The sequence below is a fragment of the Populus euphratica genome, unplaced genomic scaffold (assembly GCF_000495115.2).
Source record: "Populus euphratica unplaced genomic scaffold, PopEup_1.0 scaffold7.1, whole genome shotgun sequence".
Classification (NCBI taxonomy): domain Eukaryota; kingdom Viridiplantae; phylum Streptophyta; class Magnoliopsida; order Malpighiales; family Salicaceae; genus Populus; species Populus euphratica.
In genome coordinates, this window is record NW_011499871.1 from 916334 (window position 1) to 927889 (window position 11556).

General features: G+C 30.5%; 1 protein-coding gene across 1 annotated transcript; it reads right to left on the minus strand.

Annotated features, from left to right (window-relative positions):
* Window positions 1-24: 24 nt before the first annotated feature.
* LOC105127284 (copper ion binding / methyltransferase) lies at window positions 25-6758 on the minus strand. The gene is made up of 12 exons (XM_011028524.1): window positions 6483-6758; window positions 6126-6391; window positions 5905-5978; window positions 5679-5773; window positions 5467-5564; window positions 5198-5281; window positions 4881-4961; window positions 4637-4720; window positions 4428-4523; window positions 1483-1562; window positions 784-872; window positions 25-566 (listed from the first exon to the last, which is right to left on the minus strand). The coding sequence occupies exons 1-12, from the start codon at window positions 6613-6615 to the stop codon at window positions 229-231; spliced, it is 1518 nt and encodes a 505-aa protein (XP_011026826.1). The 5' UTR covers window positions 6616-6758; the 3' UTR covers window positions 25-228.
* Between the last annotated feature and the right edge of the window lie 4798 nt (window positions 6759-11556).

Below are 11556 nucleotides of genomic sequence, written 5' to 3' on the forward strand. Positions count from 1 at the left end.
GCGGCGGGGTGTCTCTCTTATTTCTGTTTTCAACTTCAAGGAATTAATTCCCACTAAAAATGCTACCATCGCAAGTTTCTTGTCTGGAGTACCATTTATCCCAGCCATCGAGCCGATTAAGTAAATAAAATCATATGGTGAAAAGGCACTTATATACGCAGGCATCTAATTTTACATGTTCTCAACGTACAAGAGCAGTTACTTGGAAAATGCAAGGCTCATTTTGCTTTAAAATGGCCACAAGTCACCCCAGTGAGATCTTCGTGCCTGATAATGTAAAGCAGGACTTTTACTCTTCGTGACAACTATACGTTCAAAAGAGCCCTCTGAGTTATCACGATTGTTTGATCGGCAAACATCCAAGGTCACCTGCCTGCCTCTCTTAAAAGGTGAGAAAACTATCCTTCCCCAGCCTCCCCCAAGATCAGCATGAGCTTCTTCTTCTTGCTCCTCTTCGTCATTATCATCATTGGTGTCAGTTTCAATGACATCAGAATCATAGTAAACTGGGTCCACCTCTTCATATGGAACCTCCTCCTCGGGTTGATTTTGCTCAATCAAGTCCTCTGTCAAGATCATTTGCAAATAACAGAAACAGAATGCAATCAGATTGTGTGTCTGACACCAATCAAGCGGTGATGCAATTATAATTATATTTTCTACCTGCTGTCTGACACCAATCAAGTTGCACGAAAACATTTCTTTAGAGATTTCTAAGGGAAAAAAAATGGTGTTGAATTTACCATAATCAATCTCTAGATCTTCTAAAGGTGTTAAATTTACCATAATCAATCTCTAGATCTTCTGGATTTCTTTTAGCATGCTGCTCCTTCAAAGTCTCAAATCTCATGCCATCAAGAGGCCAAGGTTTTCTGTTCAAATGGAGCAAGGTAAAACAATGATAAACAACATTCAGATCATAGTCCTGGGCAATTTGCAGATAATAATAATCTATGAAAGGAAAATTAAAGATTAATCTTGGGCCATGAGCAGCTTATAATATTGGAAGCAAGCTGTCTACTTGGACTTAGCTCTGAAGTTGACTTGTTTGATAGCTTGGTAGAAAAACTTGGTAAAGAAGCAGATAGGGGCTTAAGGATTTTGCATATTCCACTCTTGAATACTCTCCATTGTGTACTCTATCTTAGGTATTGACTTCCTCCCTGTTTTTTATTTTAACTTTTTAAGTCTATTAGCATTTTGTGTCTCTCAAAAAATTAAATTACTTTTGCCCCTTCAGACATCAATGCTGGAACAAATAGCCGGGATGTTCTTGATCACAGTTTTTTTTAAAAAAAAAGAAGAAATAATTGAAATAAATCCATGTAATGTTAGATAATTTATTCAATATTAATATTTCACAGCAGAATGATAAAAAATGAAAATAAGATTTCATAGTAGCACCTTCAGTTTTTGATATCGTTTAATTTTCTCTAAATGAAACAATTCATAAATTTTAACACATTGTAATAGAATACCAACCGGGGTCGTTGTCCTCGTCTGAAAGCGACAAAGGAGAACTTCTCATCCTCAAATCCACGTAAAGTTTCACCCTTGGAACGCTGCAAGTCATGAACAAGGGAAGCATAATGGTGAATTTCTTACTTCAATCCTTCCAAAGGGGGCAGCAGTATCTCTCTTTCAACAACAAAAAGATATAACCAAGTTCTTCTACATAGTACTGGTGTTAAAAGAAATGAATTAAAACTGCAAATAACTTTAAATAAAAGGATAACTATAAACTTAAAATCGAGCCTTTACAATTTTGATAAGATGCAACCACCCCTAAAAACAGTAGTATTCGCGTGGAGGGGGCTCTGCTTAAACAAATACTGATATTATGCTGTACCCGCTAAACATGGCAAGGCCTATATTGCAGAGTATAAGAAACACTCACCCATATCAAATGAACACTTGAAATATTATTAGAGTTATAGAAAAAACTAGTTCTTGGGGAATCATTGTAGATCCTCTCACTCTACTGTGGACAGCAACAGCAGGTTTTGTTTTCGTGCTGGTTTTGCACAGAAATCAAGGGAGAGAGCAAAAGGGAGAGAAGTTGAAGAAAAAGGATAAAAGGCAACTGTAATCGACTCACCAGCGACACTCCCAGGCCTAGAAGAGAGAGCTTGCTGAGACTATTCCAACCGCGCCCAAAAAGGCCATGAACAAAGCCTGTAGGAAACCCCATGCTTGAATGCTATAGGTTTCATCACACGCTGACGTAAAGCTCGCACCGAACTTTTATTTTAATTCTGTTATAACTCTTCACTATTTTTTTTTGTCCTAAGTTCTAAGATGACCTTCAATTTAGTCTAGATTTCATTTCACCTGCCCAATTATATGCTGGCGTGTGCAACGCCTGTACCATATTCTTTTTAATTTGAGCCAATTTTTTTATTTAATCCCTAATAATTCTTATGTAACTCTTCATATTTATTTTTTTTATCTTGATCGTTAGTTCTGAGATAGCCCTTCAGATTTTATTTCACCCGAGCCCAATTAAAGCTCAACCAAAGAGAAGATGGGAAGAGAAATGAATGGGATGGATTGCCATGACAGGTTAGCATATTATGGTGATGTCATGACCCGGGCTATTAAATTAGCATGGTAACCCGGGTTGGCCGGGATCATTTTAATCCCTAAACTTTATTTTGTAATTTTATCTTTTGACAGATCATTGTTTCACAGTTGAACCTAATCAAGCTAGGCAAAGGTTAGAAAAACAGCGAACTAAAAAAAAATTGGGAAGCCGGATTGTATTTTAAACAGTGCAATCAGGTCACTTTTGGGCTAACTTGGTTCAACAGGCCATCAATACGGATGGAGTTTTTCAACTCTTTATCATTAACGATTTTTTATTTATTTATTAACATATAAAGGTGAAGGAAAAAAAAAGACAATCGTCCTCGACTCACCGACCACACCTGCAGGCCTGGAAGAAACCTTGACAAGATGATTCCAACAATGACCATAAAGGTAGTGAACGATGCACGAAGCTCCATTCTGGAATGTGACTGGGTTTCCTCAAATGTTGACGCTTACAACACATGCCAAACTTTTTTTCTTTTTTTCAATTTGATTCCTGGTCACCTTTTTTTTTTTTATTTCATCCCTAATTCTTTAATATTTTTTTTTTATTTTGATCTCTAGTTCTCAATGACCATTCAATTTAGTCCTAGATTCCATCCCACACATGCCCTATTAAGGCCCAGCCGTGGAGAAAAGATGGGAAGAAAAATGAATGAAATGGATTCATCACTGGGGCTACAAATTTAACAAGTTAACTTGAGTTAATTGAAATTAATACAATATGGTGTTGTCTTTTTATTTCAATCCCTAATTTTTTTCATTTTATTTTATCCTTTTACGTTTCATTATTTCACAATTGAGCCTTATCGGGCTACACAAAGGTTAGAACAACAGCAAGCTAAAAAATATTTCGGAGTCAGATTGGGTTTTAAATGGTGCAATCAGGTAGCGTTAAGACTAACTTGGTCAAACAGGCCATCAACACAGATGGAGTTAGAACCTAGATCATGAACAATAAAAGGTACATGCATTGTGCTAACAAATTATTTTTTTCGGTTCAGTTTTTATTTTCATTTTTCCAAAAAAAAAATAGACATATAATTAAAATATAGATGCTACATAGTATGACACATTGCGAATTTAAAAAAAAAAAAAATTTGTTTATCATTAACGATTTTTTTCCCATTTATTAACACATGATAGTCAATTAGTTTTATCTAACACGGTGATCAAGCTTTGAAGGCACATGAGGTTTTTCATAACCAGCAAATTTTAACAGTGCCCACATTTTTTTTAACACTTTAGTTGACTTGATACGGCCATATCGTAACGTGAGCACCGGAACTTAGCTTACATCTTCAGACAGCATATAGCAACAATTGGTAAACCAGAACAGCCCTGATTGTAGATGATATAGCAAAAGTGTGAAACAATTGGTAAACCAGATCAGTCTGATTGTGGATGATATAGCAAAAGTGTTAACTTACTAAGTCCCAAGTTTCCTAGACTTCCTGCTTTCTTTTACATATATCTCAAAGGGCCTACAACATTATGTTGTATATAATATAGAAAAATTTGAACCCTTGGCTCGTAGGCAACCCAGTTATATTCCCCAGTACAAATATTTAGAGATTATATGATAATTCGACCCTTATACATACTTCCTCTCATCATCTAGTATTATTTTGGTTGGGGGGATATAAATTTATTTTTACATAATCTTTGATTGATGAAAAACAAAATGCAAATTAAGACCATTTTCTTTTTGCTTTTATAGTTCGATCACTAATTCTATGAATTCCATGTCTTTTTTTCTTATAAATTAATGTGCTCCTATAATATGCTTGAGACATGAATCTTGCACGCAAATAATGCAGAATGTAATGAGGAAGTACCTTGTATGCTCGCTGTGATGTTGTCCTCTGCAAACGCTGAACAAAGTGACAGTATTTTCCAGATTTCACCAAAGGACAGCTCCCATCATGAGAACACTGCATCAAGTTGCTATTAGGCAAACAAAGAAAAAGGGAAAAAATGAAAAGGCAGCTCCATAAGTTGACCTCACAAGAAAGAAAACTAGGAGGAAAGCCATTATGATACTTACAGGAGCAATTACAAATGCACCACCTTTGTAGGGCACCAAATCCTTACAAGTTTCATTGACTTTCCCTTCAGCTTTACCACATTTCTGAAAATTCATTGATATAATTGTTTAAATGAATTACATGAGCATGACAGCAAAGTGCAAACATAATTAGAAACACAATATATTCATCTGAGATTTATTAATAGGCACCATAACACAATTCTTGTGCCAAAGAATGCTCAATAAGAAACAATGAACTGACCCTTTTCTCCATCCATAGTATGTGAGATCGCATCTGTGATATGATACCAAATCCATGTGGCGTACCTGGCTCAATTAAAACCTGCTCCATGCTTAAGTTTTTCAGAAACAAAGAGTAACGCAAAAACAAAAAACAAATGAAATCCCATACATAAGTGTGCAATATTCATATTTCACATGTATTTTCCTTTTTTTGCTCTCCCTCCATGTAGAATGAAAACCAGAAAGACATGACTAGTTATGTAAAATAACCAGTAAATCCTCAGATTCACATTATGCTGAGACATGAATATCAATAACAAGCAAAAAGTCACATACCAAAACATCCCCCGTGAGTTCCCAAAGCTGGCGCACTATAGTAATTCGGTCCTTCAATGATGGTATCTCCCCCAGAACATAGGACTTCATAGCAACAGACATATAGGAGTAGTTATTACCAACTAAAGATCAAATAAAGTGAAACTTACATAAGCTTCGAAGTTGAGGCAACACCACATAAAGTAGAACATGTTACACAACACCAAAAGTAAAGCACTTATGGGCAGTTAACACTAACAAGCTAAGAGTCATCAGGAAATTCAACTTACAGCAATTACAAGGTCATGTTTCCTCTCGGACTTGTGAATAGTTTTACTCAAGTCTTGAAGGCTATTATAGCTATGAATAAGTGGCAAATTCTTCAAATCTGAACAATCAATATAATGTAGTAGCCTCAGAATTTATCTTAACCACCAAAACCTAAAACAAACAAAACATTTAAAATGTCCTAAAGACTTGAAAAAATTAGTCAGCAAATTACCTTGTATAAGACTTCTACCGGCACGCTGCATAGACTGTGATGGTTCCACTAAATTTACCTTCTGTAATGACTTTGGCCACACTTCTCTTATTGCCCTACAAAATTTCACTTAAAACATCAAGAAAACTCAAATTCATCATCAATTACACAATTGTTTTTTAGACCTCACCGACACTTCCATAATTGCACATCATATTATACCACAGTAAAAAGAAGAGCATCTTACCAGAAAGCTGAACCAGTCCCAGCTCCAAAATCCAAAATTTTAGTAGGAGAAAAACCCGGTAACCTTCTCCTAACCTACAAACACCAAAAACCCACAAAAGTTCCAGAAAAATAAATAAATAAATAACAATGAACATACACTAAAGACACAAACTTTTCATCTGCGTTTTAATAACAACACAAGAAATGCTCCTAAGCACACAAAAAAATCATTTTACTTACTTCGCTGAGGACTCTATAGCAAGCAGAGAAAACAGCAGGCATACGAGAAGCAACATAAGCAATGGTCTCATCATCTCTATAACTAAGTCCAATGTCGCCATAAGAACTCTTAATTTTCCATCTCTTAGACCTCTCCATAGACTTAAATGGATCTTCAACTAGCTCCTTTGAAGTATTAATTCCTAACATCAAGTTTTTGTCTTTGATATCGCTGAATGATTCTGATAGTCTTAAAACTTTTTTCTTCATGTGTGGCTCTTCTTGCTCTGCAAATTTTCATCTTTTAAAAAAAATTGAACTATTGTGTACAAAAGTTTCGATCTTTGCAAAACAAAAAAGAGCATATACAATTGTTACCTCGGAGGTATTTTTTGATGGCACGACGGAGGCGGACGGGAACGATGAGGCAGCGGTCGGATTGTTTGGTGGCAGAGCGGAGGTTTTCTGCGGTGAAGAGTTTTTTGGTGGTTTCAGGTATTAGGCTTGCCATTTCTGGTGGTGGTGGAGTAGTGGAGGTGGGGTCAATAAGGTAGCTTTCTGGCGTGTGAGATGGAATTTGGGGTTCTAGGGTCGGTTTAGGGTTTTAGGTGATTTAGGCATTCTTGTGATAAAGGGAATTATTTGACCCGAAAAAAATTGAAGCTCAATTGGGTCAAAATGAAGGGAAATATTGAGCCTAAATGATTTGATCTCAATTGCTACGTGGGCCTGTACTTTGGACTTCTGAAATGATTTCATTTTTCTTATAAAAATTAAAATTTCCAATATTACTTTGGAAATAGAGTAAACTAAATTATTGACATACATTACACTTAAGTCACATCAATTTTATTATTTTTAAATATAAAAAATATTTAGGTGTTATTAATAAAAATTTTAATAAAAAAAGTTTAAATATGACATGATTTAAGCTAATATAATATGGTTGATGTAAAAGTTCCAAAAATACTAATACAAAATAAAAATATAATTAAAAAAAAGTTAAAATATCATTATTCTTTTAAATAATAAAATAAAAACATATTAGATTGATATAAATGAATTTTAATTAATTTGTCAAATATATTATTTAGGTGATGAAACGATAGTCTCATGAAAGAGAATCAAAATATATTCTCATACACTACACTACAAGTCAAATTAATTTTTTTCTTTAAATAAAAAAATATTCAAGAATTATTAATATGTTTTCTAGCAAGAAAAAAAAAAGATGTAAGGGTTGACCTAATATAATATTGTTGACTTGACAGATTTAAAATCAACCTAGATGATTGATATAAAATAAAAACATAATTTAACTAAAACAATCAAAATAATACTTTAAAAAAAAATGATAATATATTGAATCGATCCAGATCAATTAGGATTAATTTGTCAAATCCACAATTATGGTAATTAAACTGTAATAGTCTCATTGAAAATCTTAATTTTTAATCAAACCAATATTCAATGGTAAAATTTAAAAAATAATTAAAAAATAACTCTTGTCAAATTAAATTAACCTGTTAAACTTATGACCTGAATCATGAGATTAAGATAACTTCATAAAAAACGAATAAAAAAATATTGATCTTTAACTCCTATTCAATTTAATATTAAAAAATAAAAATAAAATCAATTCAAAAAAGTATATAAATATAACTGAATCAACTTTTATTAACTCGACAAATTAATAAATTAGGTTATAAAAATAAAATAAATTTATCTAAATTAAGATAAATTATGAAAAGGTTTTGCCGTGTGTATATGTGTATATATAACAAGACAAATTACTACATAGAATTCCACAGGCTAGGGTTTCTAGGATTGCTAGTTAATGTTTCATGTAATTAGTCATGCATCTTGCAAAGCTATCTCTCCTTTTGTTATTGAAGAAAAATAATATTTTTATTATTATTTCAATCAACAAAAAAATTATAATTTATATTGATGGTTCTGCATCAAGATCCTGTATTATTGTTTATAATCAAGCTTAATTATTTATAAATAAAAAATAAAAAATTTAACAATTTAACTATAAATTTATTGTTTATTTAGTACTGGTTTGATTTATTGATTATTTGATTTCTTTAACAGTTATGAGCAGACAACCTTAACTATTTACTTAACTTGTTTGGTCACCAAATACAATATGAAAATGGGTTTTGTTTTCAATTTTCAAGTGCAAACATCTTATATGTTTTTATGGCTCTGGATAGCATCTTTTTGTGATGTGTCAATTACAACCCTTATACGAATTTGTGCTCGTAGATGTTGATTTTATGTTTGTAAATTAAGATATGGTGTTATGAGTCATGACTATAGAAAAAGGTAGCAAGTGCTTGAATTTCCTTTCCTTAAAAGTATATTCCCCTTCAACCCTTCTTATTTATTTTTTATTTCAAAAGTATTTATTTTAAAAACACATTATTTTTTTATTTTTTTTTATTTTTTATGTGTTTTTGAATCATTTTAATACATTCATATTAAAAATAATTTTTTTAAAATAAAAAATATTATTTTAATATATTTTTAAATAAAAAATATTTTAAAACATAAATACAATTACATTTTCAAACATTGAAAGTCGTGTTAACCATTACTTTGAAAATACTCTTCAAAAGTCAACCACCATATAGAACATTTTTTATTTCCCACTTATTCTTTCTTTATTATCTTTTTTTTTAGAGGAAAATCAACTTGCATTGTACTATATTACTGAGCTTTATATAAATAATCTGTAATTATGGTTTCCAGTCATTTTCATTTGCAACAAATCCCATTTACACACTAATTAATGATACCAAATTTTATAATCATGAGATATCAGCCAATAAAAACCTAAACCCGTGGAAAAAGTATAATGGAAATACCTCAATTCAATATGAATTGGAATAATAAAACTACTATTATGTCATTCAAAAAAAACTAAATTGTCTATTAGGAGTAATAGGGTTTTTCCACATGATCCGTTGGGTATCATATTTTTTTGCACATTATAATTACTTAATTGCCCATAAAAAGCAAAAAAATTACTTAGTTTCCCTTTTTACAGGATTTCTTGAAATTTCACTTTCCACAACACAATTAAATTAAATTACCATACTGTCTTTAAAAAAAAAGAAGAAGAAGAAGCTTGCCCCCAACGGTTTATTCATACTTTCATTGTATTTTTGTTTTGTGATAACCATGTGGTCTGAGGGGTAATATAGTATTTTAATAAATATATAAAAAGTAATTTTCATATATGTTGAACATGCCAACAAATAAGTTGTCTCACCGTATTAAAACGATACATGTAGTGGTTTATATTAGCCAGAAAAGGCTTTCCTTTGTATCTTTTAAATTATCATAATGAGGTTTACATTTTTAGGTGGCACGTATGGTGTAATTCCTTCCCGTTAGGTATTGGTTAGCTTCTTTATTTTCTCTTCTATTTTCTCATTCATTTTCATGCCTAACCTCTTTTCTCAAAATTTCACAGCAACCCTTCAATGTTTTTTTTCTTTGGTTTTTGTCCCTGATTTTTCAATTGATATTTTGTTTATTTGAATTAATATATATAATTCAAAATTTATTTTTAATTTTATTTCATTGACCTTCAATTTTCTTTATATGTTATATTTGGTCTTTATTTTTTTATTTTAATTTATTTTATTTTAGATCATTTTTAAAATTGATTTTTTTACAATTTAATTCTATATTTTTTATTGTTTTTTACTTTGATAATTTTTAAAAACATTTATGTAATATTTCAATATTAAATTAAGGTTCTTGATTGAGCTCCGGCCTATGATTTAATAGGCCTTGAATTTAGGATATTAACTCATATTAAGGAGATTCGTTGGAGTTTATTTTTTTTAAGCTTATTTTTTTAATTCTTCAATATTTGATTTAATTAAATATTTTCTTGGGTTTATTTTTTTTTAGTTTTAAAAAAATACTAGGTTATTTCAAATCTTTTTATCTGTCTTTCTTTGTTAAGTATAGTTTTTATTAAAAATAAATAAATATGGTTTTCAATTAAATTAAATCAATTACTTAAATATAATTGCTAGTTATTTTATTTGAGATCATTTTAAAAAGGATTTCCTTTTTTTTTCATCCTTTTTTTTTCTTTGGTAAGTTTTTTAAATTGATATTTTTTTATTTTATTATTAAACATTAAGTTGAGCCTCTTAATCGAGTTCAGTTTAAGATTTAACAGGTTATAAATTTAAAAGATTAACACAGGTTTAGCATATTCGTTTGAGTTTATTTATTTTTTTCTTTTTTAAGATCACGTTTTTTCACTTTCACCTTTCAAAATTTAATTTAATTGGAGATTAGACTTTGTTTTTTTATCTGATTTTTATAAAAATTTTCACTAATTTTAAAAATGACCGAAGTTATCTTAAGTCGATGTCTTTTTATCGGTCATTCTTTTTAAAATTTAGTTTTTTTAAAGAAATTTTAATTTTTAATTAAATTAAATCAATTGGTTAAATGGAAGCATGATATGCTTAACTTATGATATTTTATTTGATTTATTTTTATGGTTCTTGCTCTGATAAGGTGTGCGACCTCTTTTAATGTCATCATGCAACCTTTCATGGTGACATTAAAATCATCTTAATGAGTTTTTTCTGATAGTGGGTTGATGTCTATGGTAGAACAACAGTGAGATTCTGACAACCTTTTCTTTGTTCTCTTTCTGAGTATGGTATTGGTGACTCATCTTTAATAATTGATTATTTATTTTTTTATTAAATTAAATGAGTTTATTAGATTCAACTAGATCAAGGACCGAGTCTTATATTTTTCTTGCTTATTTAAAAGCACTATTATCATCTAAACATTTTTTTTGTTAAAAATTGTTGTGAAGTGCAACCCGCCAATCTAGGTTTACTCAAGTTATTTTTTTATTTTATTTTTATTCTTTAATAGTTGATTAATTAGAATTCAAATCACTGTTTTGTCTTGTTTTGAGTTTTATAATGTTATTAGATTCTTATACTTGAATTACAAATGTTATTAGATTCTTACACCCTGAATTGCAGACTAAACATGGTTGATTTAGATTGAGTTAATATATCATCTCAATATATATATATTTTAAAAAATATGTCGTTTAATATATTATTATCTTAATATTTTTAAAATATTTCATTCAATATGTATCAAGTTTCTTACATCATAATATTTTTATAAATTAAAAAAACATATAACTTTAACGTAATGCTAGCAAAGAATTAGTCTAATCTACAACATCAAATTTTGACGTTGTTTAACTCACGATCCAAAATATTAGTTTCCAGAGGGCTTCGAAGCACTTTCTTTTCCAATCAAAACCCCATTTATTAGCATAAACTGTTCTCCATAATAATCCTGCATAATTGTAGCAGAGCCAAACTAAACATGTAGCATTGTTTAAAGCAAAATTAACTCGTTAAACAACTAACAAAAGAAAAAC

Coding starts and splice junctions, on each gene's coding strand:
- LOC105127284 (XM_011028524.1), bottom strand. CDS start 6,615: ATGGCAAGCCTAATACCTGAAACCACCAAAAAACTCTTCACCGCAGAA. Junction 5,565..5,678: donor CGGTAGAAGTCTTATACAAG/GTAATTTGCTGA, acceptor TTGATTGTTCAG/ATTTGAAGAATTTGCCACTT. Junction 4,721..4,880: donor TACTATGGATGGAGAAAAGG/GTCAGTTCATTG, acceptor ATGAATTTTCAG/AAATGTGGTAAAGCTGAAGG.